Source organism: Drosophila santomea, chromosome 3L, assembly GCF_016746245.2.
Source record: "Drosophila santomea strain STO CAGO 1482 chromosome 3L, Prin_Dsan_1.1, whole genome shotgun sequence".
In the NCBI taxonomy this organism is placed as follows: Eukaryota; Metazoa; Arthropoda; class Insecta; order Diptera; family Drosophilidae; genus Drosophila; species Drosophila santomea.
The window spans coordinates 9,460,597-9,477,231 of NC_053018.2; the positions used below are offsets into that span (position 1 = coordinate 9,460,597).

General features: G+C 46.1%; 1 protein-coding gene across 1 annotated transcript in view; it reads left to right on the forward strand.

The window, feature by feature from the left end:
- The window catches only part of LOC120450094 (peroxidasin), a 30,130-nt gene that overhangs the window by 8,714 nt on the left and 4,781 nt on the right, over window positions 1-16,635 (forward strand). The window contains exons 4-10 of the mRNA XM_039632888.2: window positions 10,340-10,555; window positions 10,621-10,692; window positions 10,782-11,023; window positions 11,184-11,867; window positions 13,802-14,008; window positions 14,105-14,283; window positions 14,556-14,737. Of these exons, the coding sequence (XP_039488822.1) occupies window positions 10,340-10,555; window positions 10,621-10,692; window positions 10,782-11,023; window positions 11,184-11,867; window positions 13,802-14,008; window positions 14,105-14,283; window positions 14,556-14,737 (1,782 nt within the window). The remainder of the gene's footprint in view (window positions 1-10,339; window positions 10,556-10,620; window positions 10,693-10,781; window positions 11,024-11,183; window positions 11,868-13,801; window positions 14,009-14,104; window positions 14,284-14,555; window positions 14,738-16,635) is intronic.

Below are 16,635 nucleotides of genomic sequence, written 5' to 3' on the forward strand. Positions count from 1 at the left end.
AAGAGTCCGAGTCCGAGTCCCAGCCAAGTGGCACGCCACGTAGCCAGCAGATAGCAGATACAAGATTGCTGCTCCGGGTACGGAACTTGCCCCAGACAGATGCATAATAATGTTAATGTAAGCGCCTGCGACTTTGGTCTGTGGGTCGAGTATGGGGCAACCACGGCGTATGCGTAATATGCCAGCAAATTTGAAGCTATTCTCGGTCGTGTAAGTTGAAGGCCACATCGTAAAATGAACATTAGATATTTGTAAACTAGGTAGTTAAAATTAGCTTTTACCTTCTTTTAAAACTAAACAGCTATTTTATATCCACCTTTGCTTTATTCCCTTTGGCTACAAACACTTCAACACTTTCATACATTTAGGAAATAGTTCGTAATTTAATTTCCTCTGCATATTTATCAATTTCCATCCACCTAGGCCAAATACATTTATCGCTCGGAAAGCCGAAATAGAACACTGCATCAGAAGGGCTTTGGGTAATATTTGCCTTTTATACGCATATTAAACCGTTTCCACTTGAATGGCGAACTGATTTCATTGCATTTTTATAACGCATATATGTTGCATGGTTGCATGATTGTATGGGTGGTGTGTGTGGGCTGAGTGTGTGCCTCCTCAAATAAAAACGAAGAGCTGCTCATGCACCCAGCTCCATGCTCGACATATAAATCTGCTGTATAATTGAATTTCACACGTTGCAAGGAAAAAAATAATACCAAAATGGTGCAGAAAAAGTACGAAAAAAAAAGAAGGTGCATAACCAGCGGCAGCGAAAGTTTAAATAAAATTTATTTCAACAAAAATACACACACTCGTTGGGCAAATGTGTGTGTTCAGAGATGGCAGTTGCCTGAAAATGTGAGCATTATATATTGAAGGGCGCACGAGTGGGGCGATGGGAGATGGTGCTGCTCCTCCAGGTGGCCACTTTTAACCATGAAGGTGTTTGCCTGGCCAAACTGGAAGCAGCTTAAGCATGCCACAACGAGCAGCCGGGATGATGAGGGTGGTCTCCTTGCGTTGGCAAGCAGTTCGCAGGACGACAAGGAGCACGAGGACTCCCATAGACAGCCGGCAATTGCATGTGTGTAGAGTGCACTTGCGAGACATTTACACCTGTAGAAACGTCGATGGGAGGGGAGTTTTTAGCAGCAGCGGCTTTACGAAGAGCATTCTGAGCTGGGATATGAGGCACGGCTGAAGGAGCTTTTGAGGCACAACACATTAGCAGTCAGCACAACAGAACAGAAGAGTGACGCTGCAAATGCAACATAAGAGCAGTCGTCACGAACCAAAAATTAAAATTAAACAGACATAACTATTTCGTTTTTATATTTTAACTTTATTATTAGAGATGCTTACAGCATTTCATAAGGGCTGATTCTTATGAGTGACAAAGGAACATAGCATCTCATAGCCAACAGAAATAAATTGATTTATAAAGGTGTCTGAAAGTATGCAACCTTTTTAATTATTTTCTTCTTTAAACAGCTCGTTTTGATTGGACGCTCTGATAAAATACACCAATCTTGGTGATAGGTTTTGGGTTTTCCTGGAAAAACTTGAGAGAGCGGGTCAGTCAAAAAACAGCGGAGTGAGACAGCAATTTTAAGTAAGAGGAAATGCCCGGGCATTTCTTTGGCCTTCTAACATTTCGTTTTTTCTATGCTCCGAGGACTTTTGCACCCTTTTCCTCTCCGCTCTTTGATTTTCCAACGCTGTCAGGAGTTTTTCTTTCGCTGGCAGCCCAAAAGTATGCAATGCAAGTTTAGATGCCTCTTGTTCTTGCAGCGTCCTTTTTGCTCAAGACCGTGAGTGCCAGTGTGTGTGTGTGTGAGTGGTGTGTGTGTGTGTGTGAGTGGTGTGTGTGTGTGTGTGTGTGGGACGGAAGTGAATTTTCTGCACGTGGCTTAACTTCTGCTGCCTGCTCTGGCGTGTCATGCAGTCAGTAATCTTTATCCAACCCAAACGCAAGCAGCTCGAGTGGGCGCCTTTCATCCTTTTCTTGCGGATTCCGCTCAAGGATTGCATTTAACGCAGGAACAGGAAGGAAGGAAATGCCATGTCGACGCTAAAACTGGGTTAGCTTACATAACGACAACATTAACGACAACGCCTTCCTTCCGGTGGGCGGGGTTCTGGGATGGCGTTGGCTTCACGCTTCGTCGCTTATTGGACATAATTACTGAATATAACCATTCTGTGGTAGCTCCACAAAACGGGGCACTCAGAAAAATGCCGGCCAGGAATTTTAAGAATTTCTCTCATATTTTTGTGAACAATTCTATTTTACATAACATTCTACTGGTAAATTCTTTCTTTATTCAAAATTCGAATAACTTCTTCACTGCCAAACTATTTCATTTAAACTGCAAGGTGTTTGGAAGTATGCCATGAATTCAAGCTGTGAAACATTTGCATTCAAAAAATGTGCTTGCATACCCCAAAGAGCACCTTTGATATATTCTTGAGATGCATCCTTGATTTCGGCGAGTGCATATCCTTTCGCCAAAGCCACTTGTGCGTAACGGCAGCGCCAGATAAGTGCAACAAAAGCCACGGCGGCGGATGCAGCCAAGCCAGGCCACATATCAATTCCATGTGAGCGGACTAACTGCTCCTGGTGGTGCAGTCCTAGTTCCGGAATGTCCTGCTTGCTGGTGGTCAGTCGGAGGAGGGGGGTAGTGGGGTTTAGGTTCCCTTATCGCTTACACTTGGCAAAAGGCGAGTCACCCTCACCCTCACCCGCACACAGTTCACTAGTCGCACTGATTTTTTGCTCGCCTGCCAAATCCTTAAAGTAGCACAGCTTTGGCCCAAGGATTTGTCGGAGCAAAGTTTCGTTCTTTGTCAGTTGGGGAAAACAATGTTAATTGCTTTGCAGTTTACTTTCCGCAATCCGGTTGACTGGCTCAACTGTTGGACTTCTTGGTACAGGTGACATCCGCTAAGCCGTAAACGGTGGCTCTCAAGTGCTTACAAATACGCTGTTAACTTTAAGGCTTAAGGGAACATGTACTACTTGAGATTTAACTACATAGTTAATTAACAATTTAAATAGTTTATTGAATGATTTTAATGATCTTAAAGGAACATTTACTCCTACCTAAAATTTAACTCAATATTTAATTACACATTTAAAGAGTTTTGTAAATGATTTGATTTGATGATTTCCCAAGATATTCACTTACACACTAAGGATTCAAATTACTGTGCAGCTTCCTTTTGCTAATGTCATTGCCACTTTCCCGGGCAGGTGAAATTCATTAAGCCCCGATCTACAGCTCTAAACTATTTGGCCAAAATCTTTTGTTGTTCCATCTGGGCTAAACAAAGCGTTTTATGCATGCACACTCCGAGCCAATTACGCAAAGTGCTCTAAGTATCTCAAACAGTCCTAACTGGACACAATTACATTAACAGTTTAGCACACACACGTATGTATGTGTGTATGTGTGTAGCTGGCAGATATCGGGGATTTCCGGAGGATAACGGGTTAGATATAGCCATCTCGTCAGAAGTGAGCTAAATTGAGGGTAGGCAAACAGGACGAAAATTAAATCACAGCCACAGCTGCAAAGGCTCGAAAATAAGTCCTGGCGAAAAGGAGCCGAGGCAATGAAACTGCTGCTGTGCTACTGCAACTGCTGCCACTACGGTAACTAACTTTAACCCCGGAATCTTGTAGTCCGTAACGCCCATCTCCATTAACCCACACACATACAGACACTCATACACACACTGCCAGGCGCACAGACAAAGTGACTGGCAGCTGAACTTTTACGCTCACAGATAAACAGTGTCAAGGGTTAACAGCGATGGGATGCATGGGCGGAGGGGCGGTGGGAGTGGCCTTTGTTTAATAATAATAAAATGTCACTGGGCAAAAATAAACGGTTGAGGAGCCGAGCGGCTGACGGATTACATTGCCAAGTGCTCCCCACAAGCACACACACATAGTAACACACACAAAAACAGTAACACACACACACACACACACCCATGCAGCAAGTCAGTCAGAGCAATTGTCATGCATCCTTTGGACTATCGTCACTGGCAAATCACCTGGGCAACCCGACGGCACACATGCGGATACTTGGCTGCTAGAATGTGAGTCCTGGCATCCAAGGATGCGCCCGCCTTGTGGGTGCAGGCACTTTTATTCCTTTGGTTGTTCTTGCTGGCCATGTAGCTGCTGCTATTTGTGCCGCTGCTGCCGGCGTGTTTGTAAGCCATGTTATTACAATAATGTGCAATCTGAGTCTGAGATGCAGCACTGAAAGAAACATCTGTAAGGGAAATGAATGTGTGCCTTTAATAGGTGTTTTAGCGCATAAGATTCTGGAGGAAACCAAGCCACTTGAAAGCTATCTATCAATCTATTATGACAACCATATAAAACGAAACTATTTGCACCAGCATACGAGTATATCCTTAAACGTATAATCTTTTTCTCGCTCTGCTGGCGAGTGCGGTCTCTGTGGTGGCTAGTTGCGAATGTTAGTGTGTGTGTGTGGGTGTGCGGCAGGCCAAAGTTAAATCATGTTTTTATTGTCACATTTGCCATAAAGGCAGCCGAGGGACCGTCAGACCGTAAAAGGACTTATACTGGCACAGGAGCAGGAGCAGCAGCAGGAGAAGGAGCACGAGTAGGATGAGGAGTAGGAGCAGGAGCAAGAGGCGTCATAAGATGCTGCCTAAGCTGCAGGCAAAGGTGGGGTGGCCAGGTGGGCTGGCAGGTGGGTAAGCCAGACAAATCATAATCAGAGCACAAGGCAACAAGCTCAACAAAGCCGGAATCACCTTAACAACCAGGTGGTGGGCTGCTCTTAACCGGGGGTGTTGGCTTGGGGGCGTGGCTGATGCCACTGATAAGGCAGCGCATAGGTGGCCTTTTCCTTACTTCTTTCAAACGCGCTTATGGCCTTGTTTACGTTGCATACTTTATGGCGCAAAGCCAAAGGGGGAGGGGTGGGGGGTGCGGGTGGAAAAGCGAAGGAAAGCGTGTGTGTGCGGAACGCGGAAAAAAGCGAAGCGTAAGCGTTAACTCTAATGAAAATGCAGTGAACTGGAAAATATACTGACTGCATGATAAAAACTAACTGACTCTGAATGCTGACATAAACCAATTCCAGCGAGAAAATGAAACCTTTAATTCATTTAGAACACCCACAAAGGTCCAAAACGTTTTCAGAATCAACAATCAAAGTGACTTGTATCAAAAAGTTTTGATCATGGAGGCTAATAAAAATAGATAACTAGGTGTGGATTAAACAGCATTTAATTTGTATTTATTTGTGCATTACAAATGAGTTTACTTCACGATGTCTGTCATGATTTTTCACTTAGTGAAATTGCGAAATTCCAGTTGACTGACATTGCTCGTTAATAAGGCTCTCAAAAACCGCAATCGTGGCAAAATAATCAAACTGAAATCTCAAAGGAGACACCGCAAACATACACTTGTCGAAATTGCATGGCACGTACCCCCAGAAAATGCGCACTAATTTACTTGCTGCGGTTTTTCCTTCACTAATTGTGACAACTAATTGAAATCAAATTAGGGAAGCCACTAAACAGCTTAATGCTCGCTGAGCACGAACCCGATGGGGGGTTAATTCGGTGGTTGCGGGGGTGGCCAATGGGTTAACCATAAACCCTACACAATGCTAATTGTTTTCATTCAATTTACTGTCTGCGCGCCGCTTTAAAATATCGCTCTTGGCTTCAGTTTTGGCTAACCATAAATTTTCGTCATGGACATCAAAGCGTATACGCAATATGGGTGCGCCAATGCGTGTGTGTGTGTGTGCGAGTGTGTTTGTGTGCGAGTGGCGTGTCCTGTTTGCAAGAATGTGTGTGTGGAGTGGTGTGGGTGTGCAGACATGCGTGAATAGACAAACATGCCTTTGTCAATAATATGCATTAATTAAGTGCAGACATGGATGCCAGAGGAATCAAACCAAGGATATCCGAGGTGCATCAATGGATTCCCAATCCCGCGCCACAGGACATACATACATACATACGTACATGCGGACACACAGACATTCATACGTACATACGTACACTCACGCAGGACTCACCACCAACACGGCGGCATTGCAAACTTAATTGAAAATATCGAATAATGCGAAAATGCAAATGTCATTATCAAAATTCAGGCCGGCGGAAGTGTCACAAGCGCTGAAAAGAAGTTTCAAGATTCAATTTCCGTTTCCGCACACATCACGTGCATCGCAGCAGGTGGGCATTAGGGCGTGGCCGTAGGGGGCGTGGCAACGGGGCGGTACGAGGATACCGCCCCATCAGCAACCCAGTTATTTATGCCTCCATTTGGTTCCTTTTTTTTTTAGCAGCTCCGTAAATAGTTGCGCAACTGACACGACGCCATGAGATGAGGCCATTGCATCGGCGCCCCGCTGAATACCCCATTTAGCCGGAGAGCAACTCCAGCACGCAGTTGGTCAGGAGTGGGTTATGTTCCGGCACATAAGCACTGAGAGAAATCGTGGCTAACACTTGAGCAAACAAATAAAACGATGCCTTGCAAACAGGTGTTTGGAAATCCACTCACTTTTAGAAGAACTAATTTCCAGGATGACTTACTGCTTTAAAGTCGAGGAAAGATGGGAAGACCTACTGCCATTTTCTCACAGTGCACCACATTTTGGGTAGGCTCGATGAGGCATTGGTCCGGGAAAGCCGGCTGTCCGGAATCCACAGTCCGAAGTCCGGAACCCGGACACGCACTCAGCGTGTGTGCACATTGAAGTGGACCATCGTTTGTCACTCGAGGTGGGTGTGGAAGTGGGTGCAGCAGGGGCAGCAGGGGCAGTGGATGTAGAAGTGGCAGTGGCAGAGGAAGAAGAAGAGGATGAGGACACGGGCACAGTGGTGCAAAGTGGTGGAGAGGTGTTGGCTATGCAGAAAGAGACTCGGCAAGTGGCTGGGAATTTTAAAGCACTCTACGGCTGGGCAAATACGATAGCGGTGTGTGTGGGTCAAAGGGCAGAAAAGACCGCTTCCTTGTTGATTCAAATTAGAGCGATCCAACTGGCGGCACCACTCGGCTTGACCCACTGTGAATCTGAATCTGAATCTCAATCTGAGTGTGAGTGTGGCTGTGGCTGTGGTTGTGGTGCAGGGCTCTGGATGGTGGCCCTATTCCTTGTTGACTGTTGGTGGCGGGGCTAATGGAGTTTGCAAGAAGTGGGCAAAAATGTGGATCAAGCAACCGTACTTGCACACAAAGACCCCACCAATCTACGTTCCGAATTCTCCGGCTACTCCGGTGCTCCTTCCTGGCGGGAGAAATGCGAGCAACTTTTGCAAATTGTTGCCGCCACCCAAATCCCAGCCAGCGTATCGCTGCCCCACTTCCTTGGACTCGCCGCAGCTGCATGAGGTTGCCAAGTTGGTCCACCAGGAAAAATATTTACCAGAACTTTGAAGGCACTACGAAAATTTTCGGGATTACATTTCAATTAACTGAAGTGCAACGTGGCTATGGAAAACTAGTTTGCGGACTTGAGCTTATTAAAAACAAAAAACAAATAAAAACATATTTTGTAGCAAGCTTTAGAAAATTCCTTCGTAATAATGTTTGCTCCAATAGTCTTTATGGCACAAAGAACTTTGAAAAAATCGACAATAAAGTAGGGTAGTCGTAATATTTTTTTGAGTGCAGCTCTGAGAGCGGGGTTACCACATGGACACCAGTGGGTCGACCTGCCTCGGGCCGTGAGTCTTTCATCAGACCAGAGCCGTAGCCATAGCCGTAGCCATAGCCGGAGCACAAGAGCCGGAGCCAAGACCGAAACCAAAACCCGGAGTGGAATTTCATGGATGGGGTGAGGAGGGGGGTGCTGCTGCTTTGTTTATGTGGCTCCATTTGGGCATATGCATGACCCACTCAACCACCCATCAGTGGCACCCACCACCATCCTGTGGTTGCTGCTATTGTTGGGCTGGGGCCTCAAGCTCCACGTGAGAGTGGTTTTAGTGTTGTTCTGGATTCGCGTACCTCACAGTTGCAAAGCGAAAGGGTATATTCGTTTTAGGCAAATGTAGGAATAGATGGACCAATTAGAGGTCTTTCTGAAACTAAAGACTAAAAATGTATATTAAGTTAAAGCTTAAATCTAAAGGTATGCTTTGTACTTACTGTCTAAAAATGCACATTAGAAATAATAAATTAGCTAATTTAGGAATGCAATACATCGAGTCATAGAGCAGGAAGTACAGGGTATCATCTAGTCGCATCCCTCGTGTTAAGTGCTCTATCTTGTTCTGGATTTTTAAGTTGTTTTCGTTGTCGTAGCTTGTTTGTGTTGCCTTTTTTGTTGTCCTGTGTGCGAGGTTTTGCCTTTTTCCCGTGTGTTGCATCCTCGTCTTTAGTTGCAATTTGAGCACAGACACAGCAACAGCCAGTATTGCACTTGGCCCACACACACTCACGCACACACTCATACTCACATTCACACTCACATTCACACTCACACTCACAGTGAAATGCTGACACCAATTAGGATGCAGGTTGTTGGTGTTGCTGCCGTTAGTTGCTGTTGGTAGTTAGTTAGTTCGGTTGCACTTTGTGCGTTGCATGTTTACAGTGGCCACAAAACATAATTTCTGTTTAGACAACTTTAGCCCCAGCTCCAATTGCAGTGGCTTCTGGCCAAAAGCTTTGCGAACAGAGCTGAAAAAAAAAATACAAAACAAAAAAAGGCGGAAAACAAAACAGGGTCATAATTATTGCGCCAACAAAGACAGCAAAGCAGCTGCCACATTGGCCAGCGGTAAACGATGTTGCCAGCAGGCAAAGGCACCACCAGCTGAATTTTCGGTATAATTTTCACTTTGGCCAAGAAACTTTTTCGCTGCCGCATTGAATTTGCAGCCAGCGAGCAGCTTAAACGCGAGCAATAGCAAAAGCAAAAGCAACAGCAACAAAGTTCATGAGTTGATTAGAAAGTTTTTTAACCGCTGTTGCAGCTACATCCTTAACCCGCTGAAATCCTACAGCCATGCCCCCCAGCACATCATGCACTCAGATAAACTACTATGGCTTTTACCGCATGCAAGGTAATAATACTTTTGTATGAATATGTAACCAAATACTCCTTCACTCAATTTCTCATCGTTGTCCTGGGGAATTTCTTCAAGTGAGCGGTTGCTAATGGCAGCTCGTGAGCTTGGCATATGCGAAAAGACCTCAATCCGTGGCTTAGGCTCCCAACTCCGCACTGCATGCCACATGGGTTATATACCACATGGGTAGTACGAGTAGTGGTGGCTTATCGCTTGGCTGCTTTGTCGCCGGGCAGGGGCATAAACTATGCGAGCGCGAGCATCAACTTTTTGTAATTAATTTTTAATGTGTGCAAAATGTTTGAGTAAACGAGCATGTTGTTGTTTGCCGAGCGCCGCCATATCAAGCGGATGTCGTTAGAACGGTTTATCAAGCGCTCTAAGAGGCGAATAAGCTGCGGCTATATATACTATATACTCTATACTATTTAAGTTTGTGCTTAGCTGGTGTAAATAATTGGATTGCGCTTCAAAACGGGCGGGTGCCAGAAGCCAAGACTGCCAGGCTTCTGGTTACCCAAACGGAATTTCTTTGCACTAATTGCATATGACAATGCTGCAAAACATCCATACATCCCCACCTGACGCCCCCAAAAAACCACCTTACACCCCTACACCCTTGCAACACCCACCTATGGTGTGCGAGCGAGAGGGAGGAAGGAGCAACGCAGACCGCATGACGAGAATTGGCAACTTGCTGCAATTTGCTAGAACCAAAAATTGATTTACCCTCAACTGCAAGTCTCCCCGCTTCGCACAGCTTTCAAGGCACTTGGAAAAAATGTTCGCTGGCAATTTGCATCTCGAACTTCGGAATTTTGCAGAATTTGCAGCACTGGCCAGCTTGCGTATTATGCAGAGTTGGCATCATTGACTGCCACGCATATTGGTCATCACTGATTTCATTGTAGATCTTGAAATAAAATATATATAATACGATAGAATACTTTAAATGCTGAAATAGTTATTGAAATGTAAGAGTGTGAATATTTGACACCTTTGAGAGTCCTCTTATTTTGCCATCATGCACTGAAATACAAAACTTAAGAGTAGTTTTTCCCGCAGTGTTGAGCCCAACTCCCCTTTCAATCTTTAACCGACTCGCATCCATCCATAAGATAAACGTTTTGCTATCTGCAATCTGCGAATCGCATTCTGTCTCTTTGTCCATGCCATGCCATCCGCAACCACTCACGCTGAGTCCGTTCTTGTTCTTGTTTTTCCGGCAACATTTTTGCAGAGATTTGCGTTTCAATCACATCGAGGAGCTGCCGGCCAACGCGTTCAGTGGTCTCGCCCAGCTGACTACGCTTTTCCTGAACGACAACGAGCTGGCTTACCTGCAGGATGGGGCACTCAATGGACTGACGGCGCTGAGGTTCCTCTATCTGAACAATAATCGGCTAAGCCGCTTACCGGCGGCCATCTTTCAGCGGTTGCCACGCCTGGAGGCGATGTAAGTGAACCCTCCTTAATTAAGGATCCCCGCGAGCAATCGCCTTACTCAATATCCTTCTGCAGTTTCCTCGAGAACAATGACATTTGGCAGCTGCCCGCCGGCCTCTTTGACAACTTGCCGCGCCTGAACCGCCTGTAAGTCGATGATGGTTCGATTCCACTTTTTTATTTTTTTTTTATTTTTGAGGAGACTAACATTCTGTCCTCCTCCCTCCTCCATCCAGGATCATGTACAACAACAAGCTGAGCCAACTGCCAGTGGACGGATTTTATCGGCTGAACAACCTGAAGCGCCTGCGACTGGACGGCAACAACATCGACTGCAATTGTGGCGTCTACTCGCTCTGGCGCCGCTGGCACCTGGATGTGCAGCGCCAGTTGGTGTCCATCTCGCTCACCTGCGCCGCTCCTCAGCTGCTCCAGAACCAGGGCTTTTCCAGCCTGGGAGAGCATCACTTCAAATGCGGTAAGTTTTCAATTTCCATTTAAGTCACACACGGAACATGAAGCAACTTTGTGCTTAAGTACGCTTGCCATCAAATGGATTGAAAGCAAGATTTCTGATGTGCGCCGCAGATGCATTTTAAAGCCGAATTGATGGCCACTCCTCTTGAAATTACTTGCAGCCAAGCCGCAGTTCCTGGTGGCAGCCCAAGATGCCCAAGCCGCTGCCGGCGAGCAGGTGGAGCTGAGCTGCGAGGTCACCGGCCTGCCCCGCCCGCAGATCACGTGGATGCACAACACGCAGGAGGTGGGCCTAGAGGAGCAGGCGCGGGCAGAGATCCTGCCCAGCGGCAGTCTGCTCATCCGCAGCGTGGAGGCCAGCGACATGGGCATCTACCAGTGCATTGCGCGCAACGAGATGGGCGAACTGCATTCCCAGCCCGTGCGCCTCGTCGTTAATGGCGGTAACCACCCACTCGATTCGCCCCTCGATGCCCGCAGCAATCAGGTGTGGGCGGATGCCGGAACACCCACGCACGGAGCAACGCCATCGCCATCGCCATCGCTATCGTCATCGTCATTGCCATCGCCACCGCACTTCACCCACCAGCCGCATGACCAAATTGTGGCCCTTCACGGCTCTGGACACGTGCTGCTCGATTGCGCCGCCTCCGGCTGGCCACAGCCGGACATACAATGGTTCGTCAATGGCCGCCAACTCTTGCAGTCGACCCCCAGTCTCCAGCTGCAGGCCAATGGCAGCCTCATCCTGCTGCAGCCCACCCAGCTCTCTGCCGGCACGTATCGCTGCGAGGCTCGCAATTCTTTGGGCAGCGTCCAGGCCACCGCCCGCATCGAAGTGAAGGGTGAGTAAGTGCCAGAGATGCTCCATGTTGAGTGGGAAACTTGTTTCCAGTCCAGGCACAGATGTGTCTATCTATGAATCAATATATTTTTGTGTTTATCGCAAAAGCACGGCGTAATGTTGAACAACCTTATGAATTATGACGTTGTTATCCTTAGTACCTCATATATTTACTTATATGTGGACCCAGCTACTAACCATCTCTGGTGCAGTACCCACACAGAGTCAGTGTTCATGCCACACACCATCGCCCTGTGACTGCCACACAGTTGCTGCTGCAGGAATAAGAGTCACAACTGTCGCGCTTTACTCAATTTGCAGTCGATTTAATTTGTTTTCGTCTGGGAAAAGGGCAAATGGGGAGTGGCATTTGAGACTGACCAGGATGCTGCTGCCTGGCGAGGCCAACTCAACTCAACTGATATCGGGGCATTGGGACTTTGCAGATGAGTTTGGCCGGCGGGAAAAGGGCCCCACTGTCCGTTAGAAATATTGCGACAACTTTGACAGCAGGTGGTGCCGGTGATTGGATGCAACTTCATGTAGACAAATCAAATCACAAAAGTTTGTGTTTTTGCACTCGGCAAATTTGGCAATTTGTTCAAGCAAAAAAAGTTCCGTTTTTTCTGGAAAATATTGTTTCTGACAAAAAGTTCTCGGCAATGTTTGCAATAATTAACTTTTAAAGGTCAACAGCAAATATTGTAATTTTTAAAATTGTACTAAAAATTGTCAAAAAAATAGGAGTTTTAATTTTAGACTTACTAAATTCGCCTGAATTCTTATAGTTAGTCCGCTTAGGTTTTTTCCAGTGCACTGACGTTATGCGGTGTGTAAGTAAATGGCTCTGGGTTTGATTGGCGCCCATTAAGCGCTCTCGCTTCGCAGCTTCTTGCCCATTAAATAACCGATGAAGTGCATCCCGGCAGGAGGTTTAACCCGAAACAACTTGGCACTTGAGCTTTTAATGTTTTTCCATTCGTTATTGCCGTATTTCGAGCGCTTGTACGTGACTGTACTTTATTGCGCAATAGAAACGGCCAACGGAAACGGGGAGTGAAATTTATAAATATATATATATATCCACTGGGGAATGGGGATCACAGACGGCGAAAAGTGCATCCACCGCCTTGGCTGCAGCACAATGGCTCATTATAATTTGTGGTTGTCGGCACAAAATGAAGTGCGAAATTTATGCATTATTTTGCTGAATTAAGTGCAAAAATTATAAACTATTATGTGCGGCGGGGGCACGCACAAATGGCGCGCTGTGGCTTTAAAAATTTGCACTGCGGCTTAGGGGGTATCACGGGGTATGCGGGGCACACGGGTACCACGGGGCGGATGAACTGTTTAAGCAGTCAGGCATGGCGCCTGGTCAGCATAATTAACCCGCCAAACGCATAAACAGACACACGGGCAAACACTCAAACAAACAGAAACACAAACACACACACTCGTACACAAGTAAATATGGCTGCCACGCTGAAAAGTATGCAGCAGGAATTTCATATTTCATATTTCATATTACGCATACGCCCCATGGGCATCGACCAACGCACAGTGGTGTTAGCAACGGCAGCACGTGCAGATTGGTCGCAATAAGATATGTTTAAAATGCAGGTTCTAAGCACTGTGTATCATAAACATAGTTTGTTGTTGGACATATAAGATTTGCATTAAAAATGTATATATATTAGCTGGCATATCAGATTTTAAACATGAAATCCCACTGCGCAGCGCTTAAAACGGGTCAAAAGGCGGGGGGTTTTTAGGGAGTGGACTTTTGGTGTTGCTGCGGCAACAAAAGACTCATAGAAACCGAACCGAAAAGCCAGGCCTCGCTTTAGTCGCTTGTTGCTGCCATTTGGAGCAGTAAAATTGGAGCTCGAAAATCACTCATTCGCCCCGTTGCACCGCTTGCCACTCTTGCAGAACTGCCCGAAATTTTAACAGCACCGCAAAGCCAAACAATCAAACTTGGCAAGGCCTTTGTGCTGGAGTGTGATGCCGATGGCAACCCGCTGCCCACCATCGACTGGCAGTTCAATGGCGTTCCCCTGCACGGAAATACGCCCGACTTGCAACTGGAGAACGAGAACACCGAGCTGCTGGTGGGCGCCGCACGGCAGGAGCATGCCGGTAAGTATGAGAAGTGATTGCCAAAAACGGTTTACATTGCATTTTCATTCGATACCTTGGACATGATACCGTGAATCCTGCCCCCCTCCATCGCAGGTGTCTATCGCTGCACGGCGCGCAACGAAAATGGAGAGACGAGCGTGGAGGCCAACATCAAGGTGGAACGGTCGCAATCGCCACCGCAACTCGCAATCGAGCCGAGCAATTTGTTGGCCATTACGGGCACCACCATTGAGCTGCCCTGCCAGGCCGACCAGCCGGAGGATGGACTGCAGGTAAACTCACTTACCGGGATTGGCCACGGAATCGGAAACTTTTTATTTACCCGCCACTTGTTGACGTTCCCTTTTGGCCTCATTTTCCGCTTGGCCACCGGAAAAAATGAACCCAAAAATTTCATACATTTAAAGTTTGCTTTTGAAGAAAGTAGAAATTGTAATATAGTTAACTTTACACATTATTTAAACAACCGCGTTGCGTTTTTCTTACAGAATAACATAAATTTAAATTTAAATATTATTATATTTTTTCCACTGCAACTCCTCAGATTACGTGGCGCCACGATGGGCGACTCATTGATCCGAATGTGCAGCTGACGGAGAAATATCAAATAAGCGGCGCCGGCAGTCTGTTCGTCAAGAATGTGACCATCCCGGATGGCGGACGCTACGAGTGTCGGCTGCAGAACCAGTTTGGTCGCATTTTCGCATCCGCACTGGTTACCATCAGGTGAGCAAACGGTGGGGATTCTGAATCAAAATCAAATAGCTCAACTTTGGGCGCCGACCACAACTTTAATTGCGCTGTCGGCGTTGAGAGGAGGGTGGATTGCATAAAACTCCATTGAAATCAAAGGGAAAACTTTTGCTCAAAGGCGAAAGAACTGTGGGAAGCTGGCAAGAAAAGGCCTCTGCCAACAGAGGATGCACTTAAAATGCGTTTAAGTGCGCGGTAAAGTTGCTTAATTAATTGAAAAACAGTTCGGCTGCAGAAAAACTGCACATTAACTTAACGACGCTGTGATGCCGGAAAGAAGTTGTCGTATATCTTGACATTTTTATAGAAAGACCTCAGTAAAGCCAGTTTAAAAACCCTGAGGGTAGCGTACCTCATTATGTACTTCAAATTGTGTTTAATGAAATCAAAATGCTTTACAATTATTGCCAGCAGACTTGAACTTTGCACGCCTGAAATGATTTTCGAGTCCTTGCAGAGTTGCAGTAAACTAAATTGCTTGGAAACCACTGCCGCAAACTATGAAAAGAACATAAAACCATAAAGTAAAGCTGCTGGCTAAACTACAGCACAGTGGCCAGAAAACGAGGAAAAATTCTGGGAAAATCTAGGGGATAAACATCAAACTGCGACTGGCTGTTATCAAAAGCAGTTAGCAGCTGGGCAAACTTGCTAATCCTCTCCAAGTTGCCAAGGCACTGGGATCCACTGTGTTGTCAGCTAAACTGCAAATAAAATATGCGCCGAGGCTCCAGCAACTGCAACATGAACATCAAAAGGCGGCGAAGGAAAGCACAAAAGTTGTCACCGCCATCGCCAGTTGCCAGTTACCAGTTGCCAGCTACGAACTACCAGCTACCAGTTACCAGTTTTCAGTTACCAGCTTTCTGTTGCCAGTTGCCAAACTGGAAAACGTGCTAAGCCCGGAAAAGCTACGTGCCACACTCACACTTACATCGGTCGGGGAAAATGGCAAAAGACACAGGCAGTGGAAATTCCTCACTGAGGCAACCGCACAAGTTATCCAAATTGCCCAAATTGAAATTGAGTTGACAAGTTGCTGGCTGTGACAAGAAAAAGAAAGGCTACACACTAAATAAAATGTATGTCTTATTTGATGGGAAATTTAATGCGGAATTATTAACTATTAGCTCAGAATATTATATTCTTAAAGATGTTCTAAAGCTGAATTTAGAGTACATAGCAAACCAATACAAATAGGTTTCCTTCGAACAATTGTAATGTATGAACCTAAATATCTGTAAATCGAACAATTTATGTGCACCTAAAACTCAGCTACTTCTAATTGCAATTGCCTATGAATTTTGGTTATTTTTTGAAAGGTGCACAGAAACTGAAACTAGCGCCCATCTTGTACCTCAACTTTTACACTCCACTTGCGGCCTTAGAAGTTTTCAAATTGTTTGTACCGAAAAAAAGCGACACGACGTGAATTTATTGAGCAAATGGTCTCTGCATCCATCCGCCACAAGCCGTAAATCAATTTGAGGCGACAAAAACGGAGCCGTGGAGGATGCGGTCTTGGCCATTAACCACCGACTGGCGAACTGTGGAACTGGCGAACTGGAGACCAATGATGGGCCACAAAAGAACCGCCGGAGCGGCTTACTTTCTGCTTACACAGCCATTTTCCTGATGCATAATGCAGCAGAAAAGCGGGTGGATTTCCATGTGTGGCACCCACGGAGCATTTAGTGCCAGGAATGGGGGGCACGGAAGCTGAATCGGCTTACAGTTCTGTGCCGGCAGCATTAGAAACTTTACTCATTACGCCGGGTTTTCCCAGTTTTTCCCCGTTTTCCCCGTTTTCCAGTCGCCCAGACCGCAGCAAAGCAGCGGGGGCGGCAAATTATAAAGAAAAAATCCAGAAA